The 25461-nt window shown below is 59.1% G+C and overlaps 1 protein-coding gene across 1 annotated transcript; it reads left to right on the top strand.

Moving 5' to 3' along the window:
• The first annotated feature begins 13390 nt into the window (after nt 1-13390).
• On the top strand, nt 13391-24806 carry ITM2C (integral membrane protein 2C). Its single transcript, XM_037524197.2, has 6 exons — nt 13391-13550; nt 19703-19843; nt 21515-21703; nt 22569-22679; nt 23166-23316; nt 23726-24806. The coding sequence occupies exons 1-6, from the start codon at nt 13413-13415 to the stop codon at nt 23815-23817; spliced, it is 822 nt and encodes a 273-aa protein (XP_037380094.1). The 5' UTR covers nt 13391-13412; the 3' UTR covers nt 23818-24806.
• The last annotated feature ends 655 nt before the right edge of the window (nt 24807-25461 follow it).

Below are 25461 nucleotides of genomic sequence, written 5' to 3' on the forward strand. Positions count from 1 at the left end.
TGACATACCGGTGGGAGTGGATAGGATTTTGAGAACTGTCTGGGCAGTGGAAATACTCTGCACGCTGCTCTAACAGTGCTTATGTCATCATGGTGCATGAAATGTCCACCACCGAGAGCAAACTTAATGCAAACCCTGGGCTTGGGATGATTACAATGTGCCAAGGTAGGCTCACCAGTTCTAGGAGATGTACCACTCTGGAGGGGGGTGTTGATGAAGGGGGAGGCTGTGCATGTGTAGGGGGTGGATCTGTGGGAAATTTCTCTCAATTTTGTTGTGACCTTAGAACTTCTGTAAAAATACAACGTGCTACAAAGAGAAAAACAACAACTGGAGACATTCACACAGAACTGGAAACCACCAACCCTTCACTTGGGCTTAAAATAGAACTTTTAGAAAGGACAGATCAAAGAGAAATGTAAACATACAGAAGAAGCTAAGCTGACGCCAGCATTACAAGAAACATTCTGTTTTTAGAAGATGCATCAAAACATACCCGACATCAAGTAGTAGCTGCAACCAAAAATAGCCTTCCAGGTACAGCCGCAGACAGATATATCAATAGAAAGGAGAGGGCCTCCCTGGTGACGCAAGGGGTTAAGCACACTGCTGTGAAGCTATCCGCAGCCTCTGCAGCCCGAGTTCGAGTTTGATCACCTGCGGCCAGGGAGCTACCCACATGGCGCAGCAGACCTCTCCTGTCTTGCCCGCTGCTCCCCTCAGCAGTGTAGTTCAGTCAGTCTGCCTGTTCTGTTCCCCACTCTGCTTCTGGTGAATCCTTTCACTTCCCCCACACACACTTCTGGCCTCTACCCCAGTTCTTATGTGGTTCCATGACATACCGGTGGGAGTGGATAGGATTTTGAGAACTGTCTGGGCAGTGGAAATACTCTGCACGCTGCTCTAACAGTGCTTATGTCATCATGGTGCATGAAATGTCCACCACCGAGAGCAAACTTAATGCAAACCCTGGGCTTGGGATGATTACAATGTGCCAAGGTAGGCTCACCAGTTCTAGGAGATGTACCACTCTGGAGGGGTGACTTCCTACCAAAACTGTGACTTCCTACCAGAGGAATAAAAAGGACTTTTGAAGAAACTGATAGACGTCACTTGATGCAAAAAATGTTTTAAGACACTTTCAAAGAAGTTAGAAGTATCCTAAATTAGGTGAAGAAGATGAAATAACTGGTGCTCTTATATTTAAAGGCTTCACACTGAGAAAACTTCACTGAAGTTAGAGAAACACAGAGTCAATAGCTTCAGCAGAAATATCAAGTCCTTCCTGAATTACAGCAGAAAAATAAGTGAATATTCAACAAACATCCCATCTAGAGAGAACTTGCCCTTTTAACGTTCCAGGAGAATCTTTCTAAAGCAGATGGCAGGATTGGGCATGCTGGGCAACTTTAGGACCAAGCCAAAATTGTGTCAGAAAATTTCCAGAGACTCATGGGCTATTACTGAAGCCAGTTTATTTCCCAAGAGAGAAAAGGTTCATAACAATGGGCTGTGAGCTGTTGACTGAAAAAATCTTAATAAGAAAGGACCATTATTACATGAAACAAAAAATATTGGGGGGAGAATTTCATTATTTTGGAGAGTGTCCTACCACCCATCTCTCCCAAACGGACAGCCAGCTGAAGGGCCAATAGAGAGGATTGTCAGATAAGATACAGGAGGCCCCGTTACAGTGACAAATATTCCCTATCAGGTGGCCAGGGTCAGCACCAGCAGAGGTAAGTCGTGGTCATAATACGTATCTTGGATGAATTGGCTTTTTCACCTGTGTGATTTTTCTTTTTTTAATAGAGGCATGTTTTATTTATTTATTTGTTTGTTTGTTTGTTTGTTTTGTTTATACATGCACTGGGTACAGTCAGAAGCGTGGGAGGGTGAGAGAATCCACCAGAGCCAGAGCGGGGAGCAGAGCAGGCAGAAGGACTGAAGTACACTTTGAGGGGAGCAGCGGGCGGCAGGAGAGGTCTGTGCGCCATGTGGGACCCTCCTCTGGTGGCCGGGGAGCAGCCGGGGATCGAACCGGCGCCGCCGAGGCTGCGGGCAGCTTCACAACCCAGCGCTCAACCGCTGCGCCACCGGGGAGGCCCTGTGTGATTTTTCTATCCCCAAACTCATAACCCCCGTCTAATCATGAGAAAAACATCAGCTCAACCCCTTTAGAGGAACATTCTACAAACTATCTCAAAACTGTCACCGTCATGAAAAACAAGGAAAGTTTGAAAAACTATCATGGTCACAGGAACTTAAAGAAATGTGAAGACAAAATGTCCTGTGGCATTAAAACTGATCTAGTAGGGGTAACCCTCCTAAGCCCATTTTAACGTTTTTTTACAGTAAGTCATTTATTTCAACCGCTATATTTTGATCCTTTTTAATATCTTTCTAAAGACAGCATTAATCCAGATGTATTCGTGTGCTGGGGCTGCTATCACAAGTGTCAGGGACTGGCTTGCTTAAATACAGGAATTTATTTTTTTGGAGCCTAGAATTCCAAGATGAAGGTGTTGGCGGTGTTGACTTCTTCTGAGGCCTCTTTGCTTAGCTTGTAGATTGTCATCTTTTTTCTTTCTTCACATGGATTTTTCCTGAGCACCTCTCTGTGTCCTAATCTCTTCTTCTTAAAAGAATATGATCCTGGGCCTCCCTGGTGGCGCAGGGGTTAAGATGCAAACTATGAAGCAATCCGCAGCCACTGCAGCACGAGTTCGATTCCCAGCCCACCAGGGAGAAACCCACATGGCAGACAGACCTCTCCTGTCTCCCCGGCTGCTCCCCTCAGCAGTGTACCTCAGTCTGCCTGTTCTGTTCCCTGCTCTGTCTCTGGTGAATCCTCTCACCCCCACCCCCACATCTCTGGCCTGTACCCCAATTCTTGTATAAAAATAAATAAATCTTTTAAAAAAAAAAGAATGTGATCCTATTGGATTAGGGCCCTATGGCCACTTTTTAGCATAATTATCTTTTCTTTCTTTTTTTATAAATTTTTTACATCCTTCTTCATTTTTGCACAATTTGGTGGTGGTGCCCGGGTGAATGGGTGGTGGGAATTTCATGGGGACTATAACTGAGATGCAAATTGAATGTATTATCGTTTTAAAGATCCTATCTGCAAATACAGTCTCAGGCTGATGTGCTGGGAGGGTAGGACTCAGTATATGAGTGACAGCACAGTTCAGTCCACAACACTGTGTGTGGGTAATCCCTAAGGGGTTTTTGTTTTTGTAGTAACAATAATTACAGCAGAAAAAAAATTTCCTTACACACAGCCCAAAAGACAGCTCCAGGTCTAAAGGGAAATGCCTCCCACACCCAGGCCAAAGCTGCCAACATCCTCATTCCCTGCACAAGAACACGTGGCAGACTCCGCTTCTCGCTGTGCACAAGAAGGAACTTACCCTGCGGCTGAACAGGCATATGAAACCGCGTCATCCACTCGCAGGATGAGAGGACAGAGGAGGCGACAAGGGCGCACGTATTGCACCTTTCTCCTGACGGAATATCCACTTCCATAAAAAATACAGACTCAGGACTGGACGAGAGTGGGTCGCCTCTAGCCTCTGGTGCGCCCGTGCCACCTGCTCTCTCCTCACTCAGCTCTCCGCCTCCAGGGCTCGGCCTGGGAGACGCCCCCCGCGCCCCTCCCGGCAGCTGGAAACCCTGTGAGGGGCACGCAGCTCGCTGCCCGGCGCGTGGGGGCTGAGGCCAGGACACCAGGGTTTGGAAAAGAAAGCAGCTTTGCGGGGACTGATCAGCAAGGAGGCAGGTGGTGAACGCACACTTGCCTGTGCGACTGAGGAAGGGTGTGTGAGGGGACGAGGGTTTGGGGACTTGGGCTGAGAATAAAGGGGTTAAATTTTGTTGACTGAGAGAGAGGTAGGGAGGGGCAAAGAAATATGGCCTTGGCTGAAGTGACCGACGAGTTCCAGGGCAGTTCAGACGTGGAGGGGTATGAAGAGCTTTTTCCTCAGACAACTGGGGTTTGGGGTTTCCGTTGGGGGCCCCTCAGCTCCGGGTGGCCCGGTTCTCGGGGTCGCAGCCTCTGAGCTCCTGCCGACCTGGGGCTCAGCGGGGCTCTGGCTGCCTCTGCGCTCGGGCCGTGCCGCCCCGATAAGCCGCGGCTGGGGTGCGGGCCTCGGGGAGACAGGCAGGTTTGGTTCTGTTTCTGGGTTGTGGTTTTCGTGTGTGTGCTTGCGGGTCTGGGAGCAGTTCCCCCAAGGGGCCTGGGTCTTCACCCCACTTCCGAGCACTGAACACCCCAGGAAACAGTCAGCTGCTTACGTGCTTATTTGCCTCCTTCGCCTGGACCCGGCGCTGCACGCGCCCAGCAGGCCCTCGTCTGCGGATCCACCTTCGAATTCCCGAAACTGACCCATGAACCTCCTCCCCCCGCCCCCCCCCCGTGCCAGGGTGAACCCACAAACCGCTGCCACGTTTCCAAGAATCAACATGGCTGAAGCATGACTTTTGCATATTTGTCTTCCCAGCTGCATTGTGCTGGATCTAAAATGCTCAAAACCTTTGCCTCCTCCCCGGGGCGACCCCAGCAGGGACGGAACCCCGGGCGGCGCCGCCCCGGGGGACCAACAGCAGCAGGGGCGCGGCCCGCAGGGGCCCCAGGGGGCGCCGTGGAGCCCCGGCCCCCCTCTTCCCGCCCTCCCCAAAGGGGCGGCCCCGGGGAGCGGCGGGCGAGCAGCGGCGGCCCTCGCTGCCAGGGCAGGAGGGGGCTCCCCCTTTGCCCGCCGCTGCTTCCGGGTTCTTGGTCCCCCCCAAAGTGCCTCTTGCTCTCTCCGTGTACCCGGGGCCCCAGGAGGAGGGTCCCGCGCGCCAGGGTGTCCCCAGAAGCAAGCGCGAGCGCGCCCCGCGCAGCAGCGGCTCCGGACGCGCAACTCCCGGGAACCGCCGTCGGCGCGCGGAGAGGCGCAGGGCCGGCCCGGGGGGCAGCCACGACCCCCAGGGGGGGTCCCCGCGCCTCAAAGTAGCGCAAATCCAACAAGTCCCCAGAGGCTTTTGCCACCAGGTAGAAAATCACTCCAAAATGGGTCTGGAGGGCCTCCCCGGTGGCGCAGTGGCTGAGCGCTGGGTTGCGAAGCTGCCCGCAGCCTCTGCAGCGCCTCCGGTTCGATCCCCGGCTGCTCCCCGGCCACCGGAGGAGGGTCCCACATGGCGCGCAGACCTCTCCTGCCACCCGCTGCTCCCCTCAGCAGTGTCCTTCGGTCCTTCTGCCTGCTCTGCTCCCCGCTCTGGCTCTGGTGAATTCTCTCACCCTCCCGCGCTTCTGACTGTACCCAGTGCTTGTATAAATAAATAAATAAATCTTAAAAAAAAATTTGTTTATTTATGCACACGGTGCCGGGGTGCAGGCCAGAGGGCCGGGTGAGAGGATCCACCAGAGACAGAGTGGGGGGCAGAGCAGGCAGATCCACTGAAACACACTGCTGAGGGAGCAGCGGGGAGGCAGGAGAGGTCTGCCGTGCCCTGTGGGTATCTCCCTGGCCGGCCGGGGATCGAACTCGTGCTGCAGAGGCTGCGGACAGCTTCATGGTGCGGTGCTTAACCCCTTGGGCCACCAGCGAGGCCCCCATAGAGGCATTTTTGAGGGACAATAGAAAGGCAGGCCTGGAACTGGAGAAATCCCAGGGGCTCCCTGGAGCTGTTTGTTGATGCATCAACGAGTCTTCTCCGGTTTTTACAAATACTCACTAGGAGGAGAGCGCGGCGGAGGGCCCAGCGGGGCGGGCGCAGCGGGGCCGGGAGGCCTGGCTTTGTGGGTGGAGTAACCCCCGGCTTTGGGGGCTGCATGGGGCGCGGGTGTGGACGGAGGCGGGCAGGGCCGGGCGGCGGGTCGAGGAGCGCCCCCCGACGGCGGCGGACGGAACAGACAGCGGCGCGGGGCGGCCGGGCCGAGGCGCGCGGGGGCGGCCCTGGGGGGGCCCTGGGGGGGCCGGGCAGCCTTCGGGGCACAGTCCCGGGTCCTGGCTGGTCGATTCGCCGCGGGGCGAGGAGTCCAAGTGAGGCGCGGCGGGTGACTTCAGCGTCTGGCCTCGGCGGCCGGGCGGAGCTGTCCTTGCGGAAAGGTCGAGGCCGGGGACGCGCGGGACCGGCGGGCCAGCCTGGAGTCGCGGCTCTTCGGCAGGGCCTGGGGTCGATACGTGTCAGCGTGACCTGCCAGCTGCGGGCCATCAGAGCAGCGGATGCACTCGCAGCCATTTATCTTGGGAACATGACCAGCCAGGGAGGGAGGAAGCGCGCGGTGTGCAAGAAGCATCAAGGCTGCTTGGCTGGCGAAAGCAAACGCTTGGGAGAGCCAGTGTTCTTCCATGCTCAGAACAGGGTCCGGGGCCTCCCTGGTGGCGCAGGGGGTTGAGCGCCGCACTATGAAGCAACCCACAGCCTCTGCAGCATGAGTTCGATCCCTGGCCAGGGAGCAGCCCACAGGGCGCAGCAGACCTCGCCTGTCTCGCCTGCTGCTCCCCTCGGCAGTGTACTTCATTCAGTCTGCATGTTCTATTCCCCGCTCTGTCTCTGGTGAATCCTCTCGCCCCCCGCGCCTCTGGCCTGTACCCCAGCTCTTGTATGCATAAATAAATAAATATTTTTTAAAAATAAAATATGGTACGAAAAAATAAAATAAAATGTGGTACGAGAAAGTGTGGATCCTCATTAATATGTAATCTATATTGTGTCCTCATTAATATGTAAGCTTCTATATCTGTATGCTCATTAATATGTAATCTGTATTTGATGCCATGGAAAAGATGTTCAAAACATTTTGCTAAACAAAAAAGCAGATTAGAAAACTGCATTATACCATTTTTCACGAAATAAACTAGTGAGTGTCCGTAGGTGTATAGGGTAAACCCAGAGGCATAGACACCCGTTGTGCACTGATGCTGAGAGCAACAGTTAGCCCAGAGCAGTGTAATTATGGACAAGGCTCATGTGGGGGTGAGATTATGCCCCCCAAATTCATCTGATGAAGCCCTAACACCCAGGACCTCAAAATGGGGCCTCATTTGGAAATAGTCTGCAGACATAATTAGTGAAGACAAAGTCATTAGGGTGCAGGCCCTAAACCAATATAACAGATGTCCTTATAAAAAAGGGAAATTTGGACACACACACAGAACAGTACATGACAATGAAGGCAGAGGTGGGGGTGATGCACCCACAAGCCAAGGAACACCAAAGGTGACCAGTAAACCAGCAGAAGGAAGGGGAGAAGCAGGGAACAGATTCTTCCTCACAACTTCCAAAGGGACCAGCCATGTTGACACCTTGACCTGGGACTTGTAGACTCCAGAACTGAGGCCAAAAAGCCTGTCGATCAGGTTACTGGGTTTGGAGACTTTGTAATGGCAGCCCCAGCTGACAAATACAGCTGACTTCTTTGTTGTCTGGAATTTCTGCTATATACATGTATTTCCGTTATCCTCAGAAAAACAAAATTATTTCCATGTAAACAAAATTTTTAGCTAAAAATTAACTCTCTGGTATAAGTTGGTCTGGTAAAAAATAATTTGCTTCAAAATGTATTTCAAATTTGTATATCGCATTCATATTTTTATTTTCTGAGAAGTATTTTGAGATATGCAGACAAAACAGTAGGACTTTGTTTTAAATCATTTAAAGGGGACCCACTCCATCCCTCAGTGGGGAAGCTGTAGGAAGGCGGCAGCAGAGCCCCTGAGTTTGAAGGTGAAGTCCTTATGGGGAGGACCTTATGGGGAGGACCGAGGATGTCCACAGCAGCATTGTTTACAATAGTGAAGAACAATGGACAACCAGTCAGTCACAGCGTGATCTGAATTATAATAACTCCAAGTCCTATATTGTTTATTATCCCATTTAAATCGAATTGTATTATTTAATCATCGTTCCTGTGAAATAGGTATTTCCCCCAACTTGGAGACAGAGATGTACATAGTAAGAAAAAATGTCCACCTTCGCTAGGAAAAGAAGAACAGAACAAACATGAAGAAAAGAGGTGGACACTAACTTTTGTAATTAGAATACAGAAAAAACTAGCTCTTTGAAAAAGCTACATATTGAGCATGTATCGGAATGAAAAGATTGACAAAATATTAAAATATGTTCTTACTTACCTCATTAAAAGGCAGCGATTTCACTAAATGTTGGTAAGAGCAGGGCATGGCCATTTCTCCCTTATAGGACTGATGATAAGTGAAAAAAAAAAAAATACTTCTGGAGAGGAATTTGGCCAGGTTTATGAAAAGCCTATGAGATGGGGACAAAGATACACGAATATGACAATTTCTTTTATTTTTTAAGTGGTGATTAACTATTTAAGAGCATGGGGGAAAATTTTCTTTTGCGGCGACATTGGCTGACTGTACTGTCTGTGACGTAGGGGTGCAGGTTCACACCTCCTCAGATGTACGTGACCACATCACGTCCCTTAGCCTAGACGACTGGACCCCCGCCCCCCTTTGCTTCTACCCAGCTCCCCCGCCTCTAGTAGCCTCAGTTCATCAGTCATTGAATATGAGAAGTTTTAGTCAGGCCAGATACATCGGTTGTGTATTGCTGCTGTCATATGTTATCATGAAGAGAACAGCGACACGATCCACGTCTCCAGGTGCAGAAGTCAGCTCCATCAGCGGGCTCTGCAGTTCGCTCTGCTCCTGATCCCCCAAGGTCAACTCAAGGAGGTGGCCAGCAAGGGTTCCTCATCTGGAGGCTGTGTTACAGCAACCCCAATGTGAAACAGGGTGGCCTGACGGTGGGTCCTCACCTGGCGCTTGAAAGGCATTTATATGAGACTCAGCTGCAGACACATACAAAAAGGGTAATAAAGGGTTTATTTATAAAAAGGGGAAATGAAGAAATTAATAACTCAGGGAGAAAGCGAGAGATAAACTGTTGAATGTGTTCCACTGAGCTGGGACCCCAATAGCACAAAAACCAAGGACCCCCAGGGCCCACATGTCAGGTTACACCAAGCCTGGCTGCTTGACTCCACCCTCAGTTCCCAGCATCCTCCCTTTGGAGGTGATAACATGGGATTTGTAGTCCTTGGTGCCTTGGGTCTCTTTGGTCTGGGGTGGGAGTGGGGTCCATAAAACCTATTTGTGGAGTTCATTCAGGACATCCTCGCCCCCTGCAGCTGGGGGAGCAGGGAGATGGAGGGAGTGCTCCCGGGCTCCTCCAGCTTATTAGCAACATTCTCTTGGGGTCTGTCTTCTAGCTGTGAGCTGGGTGCTTCTCTCAGCACTTGTGTTCCTTGTACTTTGTGGCCCCCCACCCCCACCCGGGCCTTCAAACCAGCAAGGCCACCTCCAGTCCCTCTCCTGCCCCAAGTCTCTGAATCCTCCCCCTGCCACATCTCTCTCACTCTTGCTAGAGAGCATCTCTGCTTTTAAGGTCTGTTGAGGCCGGGCCTCCCAGGTGGCACAAGGGGTTAAGACTCAGCACTATGAAGCTATGGGCAGCCGCTGCAGCACAAGTTTGATCCCCGGCCAGGGAGCTACCCACATGGCACAGCAGACCTCTCCTGCCTCCCCGCTGCTCCCCTCAGCAGTGTATTTCAGTAGATCCGCCTGTTCTGCCCCCCGCTCTGTCTCTGGTAAATCCTCTCACCCCCTGCACCTCCAGCCTGTACCCCAGCTCTTGTGTGCATAAATAAATCTTTTTAAAAAAAGGCATTGTGAGATTAGATTAAGCCTTGGCCAATAATTCAGGATAATCTTCCCATTTTAAGCTCTGTAACCTTAATCACATCCGAAAAATTCCTTTCACCATGTGGGGTAGCAAATTCACAGGTTCCAGTGGTTAGGAGGCGAGAGAGGTGGCACGCTTTCTGTCTACCATGTAAGATAAGTATCCTGAAGAGACAAAAAGCAGGATATAAATCAGGGCTCCTCAGCACTGGCACCACTGACCTCTTAGAATGGATGCTTGTCGTGGGCACTGGCCTGCCCGGTATAGGAAGCTCAGCAGCGGCGCTGGGCTCTGTCCACTAGAGGCTGGTGGCAACTCTGGCCGCTCAGGTCAAGAGAAAACATCTCCAGACATTGTCAAATGTTCCCTGAAGGTGGAAGCCCCTACTTGCCCCCAGCTGAGAATGCACACACAAGCACACTTCCACACAGGCACACTCACACACGGGCTGCACAAAGCTGCAGTCCCAGTTTTGTAAAAAAACAAACAAAAAACCCACAAAAACCAGCCTACACACAGAGTAACAAATAAAGGAGGAAATATAAAGTGTTCATGGTCGTCATTGTGAGTTTTGTCATAATGCTTAGCTTATTTTCTTTATGATTTTCTATGCTTTTCAGGTTTGAAGAGCTATTGCTTTGAAGCATGATTTCACCAAGCAAATTTTCTGCAAATAGATTTTCCAACATAAAATCTGTGTCTTCATTTGTCGAATTTCTGCTTGATGACTCTTCACTGTCCTTCCAGTGTGCTGTGGAATTTTTTTTTATCTCTAGTCATAACTTTAATTATGTTTTTCTCTCTTATTTGTCAGGTTTTTGAGTCAGAATATACAATCGATGCCTAAAATTAGTCAAAGCGTTCGTGGAATTAGCTGCGCCTTCAGTGTGAAGGAACGTCCTGCTGATGGTCTGGCTGCTCAGAACCATTTTGCAAGGTAATTGCTCGAGAAGTTTTTTCAGCAGTGTCTTGATGCTAGGGCATTTCTACTTCATGTTGAGTCCATGTTAGCAATTTATACTTTTCCAAAAAGCATAGACTTTGGATATTGACGTTTATTAGATATGATCTGATATAAGATACATTACAATGGGTTGTAATTCCAGTCTCATCTACAGTCACCTCTTCTTCCTCCCTGGGTTACTGTTGCAGCAGCCGTCTGCTGAGTGCGTCAGTCCAGCTACACCAGGCAGTGGGGCTCGACGGCCAGTCCTGGTGCCGTCATGTTTGGATTTTAGGGAAAAAAAGAAAAAAACATGGCAGTCTGGAGACACATAGGTCAGGTTTGAACCTGGCCAGTGCCATTTAGATACAGCAATGCCCACCTGCCCGTCTCTTACACAAGACAGATGCATTGCCAGGGTTTTTGTTTTGAATCCTGAGCTGGTTTCAAAAGTGAACCAGGTCCGAGCTCCCACTGGCGCCAGTTAGGTTCAAGCTTCCACCGGCACCAATTAAGTCTTGGAAACAGCTGGTTTGGAAAATGGACCAATGAGATTTGACAGTAACCTGGAGGCTCGACTCAGCTTGAGGGCTGTTGGTGGGTGAACAGAGAAGGCTCCTTGGGGGAGGAGCTGCTTGGCAAGCCTGGAGCCAGCTTCAGGGGAGAGCTTGCTTTGGGCAGGTTGCAGTTGGGTCAAGAGAGGCTGTCTGGGAAGGCTTGAGTCAGTCGAAAAGGTTTGACTCGGCTTGGAGGAAGCCTCAGGAGGAGAGAGACTTTGATTTCAGGAGAGCCACTCCTGCCGTGTGGCCTCAGCAGCCCCTGCGCGTACCCCAGGTGCCGCAGGTTAGCTGGGTCCTGGCCCACCACTTGCCGGCGTGCCAGCAGCTCCAGGCTCTCAGCACAGGGACAGCTGCGTCTTGCAGGAGCAGCTTTTGGTTTGGACTGTTGGACACTCTCTCGGGTAGAACAACCAGCCACTCGTGGCCTTGGAAACTCTGTCCTTATCCCAGTCTCCCCTTTATAAATGAACCCCGTTGCTGCACCCTGAGATTGAGCTGTGTGAGCGCGTGGTGAAAAACCTGCAGCGATCATCTCAAGTTTTACTCTATTTCATCCAACCACATTGAGAAAGACAAATGTTGTCTGATCTCTTTTACATGTGGAATCTAAAGGAGTTGAATTCCTCGAACCGGGGGGCAGAACCGTGGTTATCACAGGCTGGGAGGCAGGGAAATGAGATTCTGGCCGAAGGTCCTGGGCACTGGCAGAACCAGGGCGGTGGTTCACGTTTTCCTACCTCTGGTTCACAGATGCTTCCGCAAGACAGTCCCTTCTTGCCTGCCAAGATCTGTTGCCTCTCGTTCCGCGGTGCTGGGTTTATACCCCCGTTTCCATCACTAACATGAGGACAACACATCGGTCCCGGGGGCTGTGATGAGGATGAGGTAACACTGGGAAAGAATGTGCAGGAATCCACGAGGTCAGGCCCTTAGCTGGGGGCTGTGTCCGGGCCGCTCTGTTTCCAGTCACAGGCTTAGCACAGGGCTTGGCTGCAGGGATGCGTGGACAGCACTTTCTGAGTGGAGGAAGAATGGGGGGCAGGTAGAAATCGGGAGTCAGATTCCAGACCTAGGAGTTCTGGGAGATCCACAGAGGCCCCTTCTCTGACCCTTGTCCACAGCACCTTCCTCTTGCCCTCGCCAAGCTTTTTCCACTTCCCCATCCCTCTCCCACCACCCCCCACCCCCAAGGCTTAGCGCCAGTGAGGTCTTCTCCACCCACGGGGCATCGGGGCTGCTAGGTTCATCCAAGACCTGAGCCAGGATGGCAGGGTCCACAATGTGGGCACTTGGGTTCCTGGCAGGCACACAGACCAGGGAGGAGGGTGGCTGGAGAGCATGCTCTGCCCGCAGGGCCTCCCCTGTCAGCCGGGCAGCTGAGGCTGCACGTAGCCCAAGGCTGAGCCGGTGGCTGGGAGCGACCCCCGGCCCAGTCTGCCAGGGGGACTTAGAGGGAAGATCCAGGACTTTGGTGCCAAGAGATGCCCCAGCCACGGATCCCTCGCTCTGCGACACTTCTCAGTCCCAGAGCCCTGAGTGGACTCCAAGCCCCCGGGGTCTTCCTGGGGGGGCAAGAAGCGCGTGTCGCGGCCCCTCACTCAGCGGCTGGGGCCCCAGAAGGGAGTCAGAGCGCGGGCTGCCTCCTTCCTCTCCCCCCGGGGTCTTGGGCTCGCGCGCCGGGTACCCCGGGAGCTTCTGCAGCAGCGCGGCGGGGAGGACAGCGATGGAGCAGGAGAGGCGGGGCCGCCGGGTGCGGCGAGCAGTTGCGCTCCTGGCCTCCGTCTCCTCCCCAGCCAGGACGGCCACAGGGGCGTCCTGGGAGCAGGCAGTGGGGGCTCTGGGGTCCCCAGAGGAGGGTGTGACTTGGGGTACGGGTATGGAGAGCTCGTCTGGAAGCCGCACGCGCTGGCAACACGGGCGGACAAAGCCTGGGCGTGGGGGGCGCGGCGCGCGGGGCGCAGGCGGGGGGGGGGGGGCCAGGGCCGGGGCGGGGCCGGGTCCGCGCCCGCACGTCCGGGGGGCGGGGGTTGAGGCGAGCAGCCCCCCCGCCAGCCGGAGCCGCGCGCCCCGCGGACGGAAGGGGGCGCCGGCGCGCGGGCCCCGAGGGGGCGGGCGGGGCGGGGCCGGGCGCGGGGATCGGCGGAGCCAAACTTCCGGCGCTGCAGCGCGGCGGGTCGGGGTGCGGGCGGCGGCGCGGGGCGCGGGCGGCCATGGTGAAGATCAGCTTCCAGCCCGCCGCGGCCGGCGGCAAGGCCGACAAGGCCGACAGGGCCGACAAGGCCGACAGGGCCGCGGCGTCGGCCCGGGCGCCCGCCCCGGCCGCGGAGGTCCTGCTGGCGCCCGCCCGGGTGAGAGGCGCGGGGGCGCGGGGCGCGCGGGGCGCGCGGGGCGGGCGGAGCGGGGCTGGGGGTCCCGAGCGGCGCGCACCCCGCATTGGGGGGTTTGGGGTCCCCTCCTGGAGCGGCGGCCGAGAGCGCGGGTCGCGGAGCGGGAGGGTCCGAGCGCCGGTGCCGGGTGCGGGGCGCCCGGGCCGTCCGAGGGGAGCAGCCCCCGAGCGGGAGCCGGGAAGTTCCGGCAGTGGCGGGGGGCCGCGGGGGGCGGGGGGCGCTGGACGCGTGGCTGCGGGTCTCGCCTGCGGGGAGTGGGGTGTCCTAGCCCCAACGACGGGGACTTTGCCCCGGGGGCGGGGAAGGCGAGACGGGCCGCGCCTGACTTGGGGGACCCCGGGGGGATGAAATGGAAACAGCCGGGGCAGCCCCGCGGCGCGGCCGGGCCCGAGCGCCGGTGGCGGGTCGCGAGGCCCGGCGCCCCGTCCCCCCGCGCTCGCGCCCCCCTCGCGGCTCTCCCGGCTCGCGCCCGGCTGCACCCCGCGGGGAGGGCGCCCCACTGCCCCGAGCCTCCCTGCCGCCCGGGCCGGCGGGGCTTTGTGGGGCGGGCCTCGGCGCCCCCCGCCCCGCCCCGCCGGGAGACAGGCATTTCCGCCGCGGACGCCGCGCCCGGGGGCTGGGGGGGCTGGGGGGTTTGGGGGGGCGGGGGGGCCGCGCGGGGACGCGTGGCGGCGGGGCGGGCGCGGCCGGGCTGAGCGGTGCCGGGGCGAGAACGTCCGCGCAGCCCTGCCCGGCGGCTCGGGGCGCTCCCCCGGCCCCCTTGGCGGCGGACTCGGGGGCGCTGCGCCCGCGCCTCCCGCTGCGGCCCGCGGGGTCTTCCTCGGCGCCGAGGCCCCTCCCCGAGCGCACGCCGGGCGCAGCCGTGCCGCGGCTGGGGGAAGGGGCTGCCCGGGGGCGCCCCGAACCCTGATGCTGGGGCTGCAGGAGAGGAGCCTGGGGGGGCGTGGGGGGCTCTCGGCTGGAGCAGAGACCCTGCCCAGGAGTAGGAGGACCCCGGGGGCGCGCCCGCCCTGGGCAGCATCACGCCACGGGCCGGCTTGGGGGGCTGCTGTGGACTCCCCCCGGGAGCGCAGGCGGGGGCTCTTTCACAAGTTTGCACGGGACCCCTCCTTCGCAGAGGTAACCTCGCAGCCCGGGGGAGCAGAGGGGAGGCCCCGCCCCTGAGGCGGAGGGCGGCGCCGACCTTGGGAGATGCGGGTCTGACTCCCTCCCGAGGTCCCGAGTCACAGGCGTGGCCAGTCGGGGCAGCCGCCCTGCCCCGGGTCTGCGGGGGAGACGCGCAGCCCCGGCGCCCCGCGGTGCCTGCCCTTCCCCCCCCAGCGTGAATGGAAACATCAACAGCCCCCCGTGCTGGCGTAACAGCCTGTGCTGCTCCCCGCCGGGTCGGGCAGGCCCCCTGCCCTCCCGCTGGCCGCCGCGCTGGCCCCTGGAGGAGGATCCTGACCCAGCCCCTCTCGGATCTGCCAGCAGAGGGGCCTGCGGGGCTGCGTGCTGGCCTGGAGCTGCCTGCCTGGCCCTGGGCCTGGAGAGTGGGCTGCTGTGAGCTGCTTGCGGCCTGGGGGGGCACATAGCCCACGCTCAGGGCTGGAGGAGCCCAGAGGTGCCCAGCACGCGCCCATGTCGCTGGGCATTTATTAGGGCACCCCAGGAGAAGGTGTGGGGTTAGCAGGGGTGCCTGGAGCTGCACAGGACTTGGGGTTGACCCGTGCTGATGGGGATGTAGGGGGGAGGCTTATTGAAGGTGTCTTCTGGCCGGGGGGAGACCCCAGAGCCCCTCATGGTCACTGAACTGGACTCACAAAGAAGAGTGGAGGCCGTGGAGAGACCACTGGGCCACGGGATGCTTTGGGGTGCCTGTCAGCACTGCCCCCCTGGCTGTTGCTATAGGATGTTCAGTGCAGGGAGGGGGGCGCTGACAGCAGCCCCTTCACAGCCGGCTCCCCTGCTTCTGAGCAGACGTTCAGATGCAGAGTGGGGGTTGTCTCCAGACCTGCTGCTCGGAGAAAGGGCCGCCTTGGGCTGGGAAGGGCCGGGATGGGACCCAGCTGGGCCCGCCCACCTCCCCACGTGGTGATGGAGGCCCAGATAATGGGAAACCTGGGCCGCGGGGCAGCTGGCAAGAAGCCAGCTTGGAAAGTGGGCTGGTCAGAGGCCCGCAGTCTCTCTACCCCTTTGGAGGCCCGCTGGCCAGCCCTGCCCCTCAGCCCAGCTCCCCTCTCCCGACTCCCAGTCTGTTCTGCGGGCTGCGCGCCCACACCCACGTGCACGCACACGCAGGCTCCACTCGCAGACTCAGGCTGGGGCTGCCGGAGGGAGACCTTGGCCAAGGCAGACATCCCCCTGGCTCGCGCCTTAGACGAAAGGCCCCGTGTCACCCCTCCCCCAGCCTGCACACCTGGGGATCAGGTTTCATTGTCCCAGTCCTGGCCTCTGGCCCTTGGCAGGAGGAGCTGGACTCCGGAGTGGTTGGGGGAGGGTGGCTCTGCTGGCGTGTGGTCCTCCCACCCCAGCTCCCACCGCTGCCAGGGCCTGGGCTGAGAGGACCCCCTGGGTCCTGCCCTGGCCTTCCCCCAGCAGCTTGGCATGGGGCACACGCCACCACGACTTCACTGCCTCTGTGTGTTTCCCTCCTGTCTGTTCCCGTGGCCTGTGTCTCAAAGCTGTCTCCCCACTGCCAGGAAGGATGAGTTTCTCTTGGCGAGAAAGAAATGTTTATGGTAAGATCAGGGCAGCCCAGCTTCCCACCCCCTGCAGCCACTCGGCCCTCCCAGTGGCCTCTGCTCTGCCTGGAGCTTTTGTTCTCTGGAGTCTCCAGTCTCCACTATCAGGAAGGGCAGGGGCTGGGAATCCTCCCGGGCACGCAGGGCGGAGGGAGGGACGGGGCTGTTCAGGGCTCCATGCTGACTTGCTCACCCGGCAGGTGCTAAGGGTGGGGCTCCAGGACACAACCCCAGCAGCTGCCCTCTGCGGCTGGACTCAACTCTGCCTGCCCCCCACCCCCCAATAAGGCCCCTCTCTCACACACAAAATACTGCTTCTGAGCAAACATATTGGGGTCCCTGCCTCTGAGTCCACAACCTGGAGAAGAAAATTGCTGGGAAGCAGGTGATGCTGGGAGGCCAGGCGTCCGGCTCCCCGGTCAGCCTCCTCCCGGCAGCCACAGCTGAGGTTCAGCCCCACTGCAGTTCATTTGGACCTTGTCACCCAGGGGTGCGGGACACCCCCAGTCTGCTTAGTTCATGCTCCCCTTGGCAGTCTCCCCACCTGGGGGCAGGAGCAGGAGGACCCGGGCTTTAACTCCCCTCAAAAGCGCCTCAGTGAAGCAGGCGGACCTCAGAGGCCCTCGAAGTCCCCCTCCCATGCCCCCACGGTGTGCACCGGCACTGGGCTCAGGAAAGCCAGTTACCTTGGAAACTGCAATATTTTTCTTATTTCTGCATGGAATTCCCCCATGTCACTAACTGTCCACGGTGCTGTCTGCGGGGCATTTCCCTGGGTCTCCAGCCCAGCTGGTGAAGCCCTCTGGCCGAGGCCCTCTGCAGGGTGAGCTGGGCGGCCAGCTGACTGCTGGCCAGGCTGACTGCTCTCCCCGGCCTTGAGGGTAGGGAGCCTGGGTCTGGACAGCAGTGGTGGGGCCAGGAAGCAAAAGAGGGCAGACTTGGGCAAGATGTGGGGCCCTCCCCACTGTGAGGCTTTATGTCCTGAGAGCCTCTTGTCTGGCAGGCTCTGGCGCTGCTGCTGCCCTGGATCCTTGGGGGGTAGGAGGGGTGTGAGGCTGGGAAGGGGGCAGGGAGGAAGCCTGGAGTGTGCACCAAGGGGTTTGGCTAGGGTGAGGCTGGAAGCCATTTGTTAGGCCCAACCACTGGGGAGGGGGTAAGTGCAGGGGGTGGAAGGTGGGGGATCCCCGGCCTCTGCAATGACCCCCGGACAGACAGGTGTGGACTCAGTCGCATGGGGGAGGGGCCCTGGGTAAAGGCTTCCTCACTGTCAGCCACCTTGGCCTCCTCTCCAGGTCAGCTGTGGCCACTCAAGCCCCGCCTTCCCCCTCCCCCAACCTCCTCCACCCTCCCTCCCCCCCACGGGCCCTCCCCCAGCACCCAGCCCCGTGGGCCCGGCGGAAGCAGGAGAAGGTCACTGTGGCACCCATTGACCTTGTCCGTGAACTTGTGCAGCAGGCCCCGGGGTGTGCCCTTGTGCTTGGCTGACTTTCCCCCCATTGTTTTATTTATTTTTATTTATCCTTAAAGAGAAAAGTGGCCACTGTGCAGCCTCAACAGCTGTCCCCGGGTGGCCCTAGAAAGAAGGCTCCCCGATGCAGAGATGCTATTTTTGTCCGGCACTTTATCCTTTTCAAAGGGCCTTCGGATGCTTTGTCTCCTTTAATCCCGACAAAAGCCCTGCCGGGGAGCTTCTGTCCACATTTTGCAAGAGAACCCCGGTCCCCTGATTCTGGATCTGAACTCTGGGACCCACAGCCCCTCGCCCCAGCGCAGGCTACACCGCCGGTGCGGGGGCCTCACTGAGTCTGAAGCAGCTCTCGGACCCGCTCCCGGCTGGGGGACCAGAAGCACTCCTGCCCCTCTGAGGCATTTGCAGGAGCTCCTGGGGGGCTTGTTCCCACAAGCAGCTGTGGGGCCGGACTGTCGCTGCCCCGTGCTGCTCCTGGGAGTCCCCTGGACAGTCAGAGCCACGGCAGCCCCGTCCATCCCCTGACCGGCCCCTGCGGCATGTGTGCCAGCAGCCGCTGCCCCAGGAGCCCCAGGGTGCCAGGGAGATGCCAGCCAGGCAGGTGTCTCAAGCTTGCCTCTCTGGCCTTGATCCCAGAACCCCTGCGGCGGGGCTGAAGCTGGTGAGGCCCCAGCAAGCTCCCTGAGGGCAGACCCGGGCATGGGGTGTGGGGAGCAGGTGGGTTGGGCACCTCGCCATCCTGTCTCCATCCTGCAGTGCATAGGCTGCGGGGCCAGCTGGCCTGGTGATACGTGTGTCCAGTGAGGGGGAGGGTCCTGCAGGGCTTTCCTGTCCTTTTCCTGGCCGTGGGGAAGCCCCGTGGGGGGGAGTCCCCTGCTCTGCCCAGACTCGGCTTCCCGAGACCCAGAGCCCACACCCCCATGTGCTCTAAGTGGGGCAGCGCGGTGGGTAGAGAGGACTGAGGGACACAGCGGGCCCTGTGCCCCACCCCACGTGGGCCCCCCGTTCTTGCGGAGAGACGCGTCTGTCCTGGGTAACTTGGACCTGAGCCATGTCTCAGTCTAAGGATGCAGGAGAAGGGGTGTGCAGCGCCCAGAGGGCTCCGCAGACAGTAACAGGCACCTGCCGGAGCCTCCCTCCTACAGCCTTAGCTGGGGTGGGGGCCCTGGGTGGGTGCAGGCCTGGATTTGGGTGGAGGGGACAGGCGGGAAGACGGGAGGTCTGGCCAGGAGCCTTGCACCCTGGTCCCTAGACACAGGCCGGGCTCCTGAGTTGTACGCTGGCACCTTCATCTGCCAGCCCTGGCATGTGTGGCCTGGTGCTGGATCCCGTCAACTGGCTTTTTCCTGGCAGCCCGCGGCTGCTGTCTTAAACCTGGGTCCAGCTCCCAGAACAGGTTTTACCCAGCAGCGTCCTGCCCTGGCCTCCCTGCTGCCACTGCCACGGCCACCTCTCTCCTGGCAGCAGTGGCCTGGCTTATAGGAGCCTCCAGATGTCACCCTGCAGGCACCACTCCTGGTGGCCTGTTTGGCCGTGCCCTCTGTCGCTGCTGCGGGGCCATGGCTGCTGCGGGCAGGCTGGGCGCTGTGCCCATTGTGGACCAGAGGGAGATGACAACCCGTGCCCAGACCCCGAGCCTCCCAGAGCGCCATCCCCGTCAGTCAGTGACCACTCCCCGCCATGACGTCCCTGGCAGAGTCTGACACCCCTTCCTGCTACCCCATTGCAGTCTACCCTGTACACCCGTGTCCAGTTATGTTACCACTCCTCTGCTCAAGAGCCTTCCGTGGCTCCCTACTTCCCAGAGCAGTGACTCCCAGCCTGCCCCAGCCTGCCCCGTGGTCCTGAGCCTGTTGGTTCCCAGGCCTGCTGCACTCACAAAAGCCATGTCTGTCACCCTGGCTGACTCTGCTCTGCCTCCCCAGGAGGAGCGGCCCCCCTGCCACCGCTACAAGAAGGGGGGCTCTGTGGGCGGTGTGTGCTACCTGTCGATGGGCATGGTGGTGCTGCTCATGGGCCTGGTGTTCGCCTCCGTCTACATCTACAGATACTTCTTCCTGGCTCAGGTGAGGCGGGGTGGGGAGGGAGGCGGCCCTAGAAGGGTAGTAGCTACAGAGGAAGCAGTTTGTGGGGGGGTGGGGGTGAGCTGGGTGCTTGGGGCTGGTGATGGGAGAGACCCCAAGGAGCCCAGAGGTGCCCCCATGTCGGGGAGGTACCCGGGTCTGCCCATCCTCTGATCTCCCCAGGCCCTGGGGAAGGGTCCTGACCCATTTTTTCAGACTTGCCTGGGGTCACTGGGCACTTTGCCTGTCAGGGACAGGGGAGCCAGCCCTCCCCGTCACAGGACATCCATCACCTGGCCCTCCAATGTGCACCCCTGCCTGTCAGGGATGGGGCCCGGGTTCCAGGCTGGCTTCCCCATCCCTGGCGTCACCCACCGGGAACTCCACGATCCCCATAGAGGCCAGGCCCTTCGCCAGGTTTTAAGGATTCCATTCCACGCTTGACCTTTGGGGTCCAAAGCAAAGGCGGGCGGGGCGTTTAGAGACAGTTCGTGTGCCCGCTTATCTGCTCACCCAGCCAGCCTGGCCCTGAGCTGGAGAACTTGGCACCTGGGGCACAGGCAGTGCCACCGAGCTCAGGACTGCAGGGAGTCCCGTTAAAGGGGACTCAGGATAAGCGCAAGCGCCCTGGGCGGGACTGTCACAGCTGCCAGGGCTGGGAATTGCCAGTCATTTCTGGCGCAGGTGCCGTCCCCCCAGTCAGGCGCTGGGCTTTGATCTGTCACCGGTGGTTCCGTGATGGAAATTCCCAAGGAGCTTGTGTTCCATGGGCCTTCCCCTGGAGCCTCCGGGCCCACACGCTGGCACTTCTGCTTTCGTTGTGATCTCCTGCTGTCCCCACCCCCGCGGCCCGCTTCCCACTCTCTCTGCGTGGGACCCTTTCCCCACCTCCCCCAAAAGCCCCTCCACCTCTTGCTGCCCCCTCTGTTGCTGCTACCCCAATTCCCAGGGAGTGGGGGCACCGCAGAGCAGCTCTGGGACCTGAGGTCTGGCTCATGGGGTCCATGTGTGGTGGGTGATCTGGCTTCCCGGGCACGTCCCCGGAAAGGGGGAGTCTGCCTGCAACAGGCCAGCCTACAGCCCCCTCCCACTGCGCCCCTTCCCTGAGGGATGGGGTAACCAGGTTGGCTGCTGAGGCCGGGGGCCCGGGAAGCTGATGGCTGGGTGTGGAGTTAGCATGGTGCTTCCACCCCGACCTAACTGGGCTGCTCAGCAACCCCCACCTCTTGTGGCCCCCCAAGGTCTGCAGGCCCTACAGCAGGGGAGCAGGAAAAATGGGGAGCACCCTCTCCCCTCTGCAGGGGCCCCAGCCTGTCCGACTCAGAGCTCCTATGTTTGCCCCTCAGGCCCTCCCACCCAGCCCTGCCCTTTCCAACTTGTCTGTCCCCCTGTCGGGGACACAGGGTCCTCCCCATTTCACAGTCAGACTCAGAGACCAGAAGAGACGGTAACCTCATTACAGATGGGGAAACTGAGGCCCTGAGAGGTCATCCACTGAGGAGCCCTCCGACCTGTGGCCCCTCCCCGACCCCCCAGTCTCAGCCTGTGAAAGGGTGTGAAAGGGTCTTGCAGTCCCGCCTCACACCCCCGGCCCTCGGCACGGGGCGGCTGGGCAGAGTGGGCGTGCCCGGGGCACCCGTGACCGGTCCGTCCGTCCCTCCCCGCCTTGCGCAGCTGGCCCGAGACAACTTCTTCCACTGCGGCGTGTTCTACGAGGACTCCCTGTCCTCCCACCTGCGCACCCGCATGGAGCTGGAGGAGGACGTGAAGATCTACCTGGAGGAGAACTACGAGCGCATCAACGTGCCGGTGCCTCAGTTTGGGGGGGGCGACCCTGCGGATATCATCCACGACTTCCAGCGGGTGAGGCGCCAGGGCTTCGGGGGGCGGCGCAGGGCAAAGGGCCTGGAGGACCCAGAGCCCCTTTCCTCCGAGACTCCCGAGAAAGGAGAACTGGCGCCCTCTGGGTCCACTCTGTGCCATACGCTGGGTGTGGGGGTTCCGGGCTTGAAGGCTGTGCTGCCCGCGGCGACCGCTTGAGCACAGGAGCCCGCCGGGGTTGGCTTCTCCTCCGACAGCCGCACGCGGGGCTGTCCCGGGCCAGGCCTGGCTCCCTGTCCGGAGGTGCTTCTGTGCCGGCATCTCCCCCAGGTTCGCACCTGCACCTGGTGCAGGGGCCACATTCATGGGATGCCACCCAGATCGAGACCTAGAGCAAGCCCAGCGATCCGGAAGGCGCCTGGCACGCCTGCCCAGTCAGAACCCCACCAGGGGTGACCGTCCTTCACACTGCGGTTGCCGGGGAAACGCCGGCTCCCTGGATCTCACCCCAGGGCTCCCCATGGCTTCGTGGGCCTCTCCCCAGACCTGGACATTCCGGCAACAGCTGTCCCCAGGGTACCTGGGACAGGGCCTCTGTCAGAGATCCCAGACCACCCACAGGGGTGGCCAGGCCTTGCGGGTTTGATAAAATGCAAAATTGGGATGTTACCGTGTTCCCCAAGCCTCAGCACTGTAAACTCAGGAGAACCCCCGTGACACCTGCGGCATTGACACCCTCACAAGGAGGGAACCTCCCCCAAACAGACCAGGAGAGGCGCAGGGAAAGGGAGCCACCTGGATGTCTAGGAATTTGGGGTGCATCACACTGCACCGGGGCCTGTGCCTCAGCCACCGGGGCCAGACCCTCGCCTGCAGAGACCGACGTCTCCCCCCATCCCCCGCCTAGGGCCTCACCGCCTACCACGACATCTCCCTGGACAAGTGCTATGTCATCGAGCTCAACACCACCATCGTGCTGCCCCCTCGCAACTTCTGGGAACTCCTCATGAACGTGAAGGTGAGGGGGGCTTGTCCAGCTTGACCCTCCCTCCCAGCCTCCCCTCCTCCAGGCCTGGGGTGCGGAAGGTTCCCGCAGCAAAGGTGCTGGCCCAGGGGCTGGTCTCCCTCCTCCCTCCCCTTCTCCCACACTGTGGGAGTCAGTGCCTCTGCTTTCCTCTGCCCCCCTGTACCCTCCATGCTTCTGCCTCCCTCACCCAGGAAGAATCCAGCGTCCTTAGCGCTCACAGCCGTGCCTGTCGGCCGTGCAGGGAAGAGACGGGGGTGTGCCCCTAGGGGGGCCACGTGCACAGGCTCCTGTGAGGCAGGGTGGGCATGGGCACTAGCACAAATGGGGGGTGCCTGGGGGAGGCAGCGGGGCGAGGGTGGGGCGTCTGGGTAAGGGAGGTGGGCATGTGACATGAGGGGGCCCCGGCAGCGGAAGCCAGATGGCCACTGGGGGAGGCGAGCCTTGGTACTGACCCCTCTGTGACTGCCCCCTCTGCAGAGGGGGACCTACCTGCCGCAGACATACATCATCCAGGAGGAGATGGTGGTCACGGAGCACGTCAGTGACAAAGAGGCCCTGGGCTCCTTCATCTACCACCTGTGCAGCGGGAAGGACACCTACCGGCTGCGGCGCCGCGCCACCCGCAGGCGTGAGTGACCAGCTGTGCCCACTCAGGCCCCCGTCCTGGCTCTGACCCTGGGCTGTCCACTGGTGGCACCCACCCCCCGCCCTGGCTCTGACCCTGGGCTGTCCCTGGTGGCACCCACCCCCCGCCCTGGCTCTGACCCCGGGCTGTCCGCTGGTGGCGCCCGTCCTGTAGCCGGGCCATCCCCAGAGCTCAGAGAGCAGCGTGGTCACGGCTAATGCTGTGTGCCAGGCGCTGCTGGGAACTCTGTGCCCTTCTTAAAGCCGAGGCAGCTGAGGCACAGAGAGGTTAAGGAGTACCCCTAGGTCGCACAGCAGGAGGTGGTCCCCCTCAGCCTCTGCAGCTGTGGTCAAGGCCCAGCTCGTTCTGGGCCAGGACACCGGCCTCACCGGGATTCTCTGTTCCCTCCCAGGGATCAACAAGCGAGCAGCCAAGAACTGCAACGCCATCCGGCACTTCGAGAACACCTTCGTGGTGGAGACGCTCATCTGCGGGGTGGTGTGAAGCCTCGCCTCCGGGCCCCGCCTCCTTCCTTTCTCTCCTGCCACTCTGGCCTCTTCCCTGCGCTTAGCTTGTACTTTGGACGCCTTTCCTTAGATGTGAGTGTCTCCGAGTCCTCGCCCGCCCCACCCGCTTCCCCGTACCAGACCTTGACCTCTCGAGGCCCCACCTCTGCGGACCTCCAGGTCTGGGCGTGAGGGACGCCCCGAGATGTTTACGTGGCCACCATCTTGAAATGGGTCTGCCAGGGCCTGGCCCACAGCTGCACTGGCAACCTGAGGGGCGGACATAGGGGGTCCTGGGGGAGGGGGCGGGCTGGGGGTGCAGAATATGAAGTGGGTCTCAGAAATACCTGCACAGTTGGGCGAGCCCCAGAAGACTTTTTCTGGGGCATATGCCCAGGAACGGACCCACCCAGAGCACAAGGGAAGGGGCTGGCCTGGGGGCCTCCCTGGGACACCTGTCAGTGCCTTCAGCAGGAGTTTGGGGGTTGGGGATAAGTCAAGCACAATTGCTGTCTGAGTGGAACCAAAGAAGAGGGACCAGCCCGCCCAGGCTCCCCAGGAGCAGCAGGGGGTCCCCGCAGGCCGCGGGCAGAAGAAGGTGGCTCCTGCCTGGCCGGCACTGAACCCAGAGGCGCCTTGGGCCCTGTCTGAGGGCGGGGCTCGGCCTTCTCCAACTTGGAGCTGCCTTAGAAGCCCGAGGGGGGACACCTGGTACTTGTGCACCTGCCCCCTCTTATTCTCTCATTCCATCCCCTCTGCTTTGGGGGACGCCGTGTTCTTTCCTTCCCCTTCTCACTTTTGCATGTTTTTACTGAGGGTTCGCTAACCCGTCTCAGCCCCGACTCCTAAAGAGGACTTGGATTCCTCCAGCCAGGCGGTGTTCTCTAGAGATGAACCTTAAATGCTTTGTATATTTTCTCAGTTAGATCTTTTCAGAAGTGTCTGTAGAACAATAAAAATCTTTTGACTTCTGACTCTGACTTGGCAGTGGGGGTGGCTCTCCACCCCTACAGGCTGCAGGGCCGTGGGTTAGGGGGTGCCTGGGGACACTGTGGTAAGCGGCCTGTGTCCTGGCTCAGCCCAGGCGATGTCTCCTTCATCTCCATCCTCCCCAGCCGAGCTGAGCAGATGCACGAGTTGCAGGTGAGGGCGGAGGAGGGGCTGGGAGAGCTTACGTAATCAGTCCAAGGTCGTGCTGCCTTTAAGTGCCTCCAAACCTCCCTGTTGGGTTCTGCACGGAAGATGATATCATTATTGCTTGGCCTTTAAGTGCCCGGACAGTGTCATGTTCTCTACAAGTTCTGGGCAGTTAGTAAGCATTTTAGGGGAATCTGAGCTGAGACCTGGCATAAGACGCAGGGTCACATCCTACCAAGAAGGAAATGGTGGGAGCTGCCCACAGCCTGGCTTACTGGATGCCCAGGGGGACCAGGTCCTGACCTGGCAGGAGGATGGGAGTCTGCGCCCTGGGCCATCCTACTATCCAGCAAGACCGAAAGCCCAGACACCCTCTTTCTGGGCTCCAAAGGCAATCTTACAACAACTCGGGTTTTGTTACCTTTGCTAACCTGAATGCAATGCACGTACCGTTAAAATGCCAGCAGGATTAATTCTTTTATTTGGCATATTCCAGAGAATAGCC

Source organism: Talpa occidentalis, unplaced genomic scaffold, assembly GCF_014898055.3.
Source record: "Talpa occidentalis isolate TD23 unplaced genomic scaffold, MPIMG_talOcc4v2.1 talOcc4.3, whole genome shotgun sequence".
Lineage (NCBI taxonomy): Eukaryota > Metazoa > Chordata > Mammalia > Eulipotyphla > Talpidae > Talpa > Talpa occidentalis.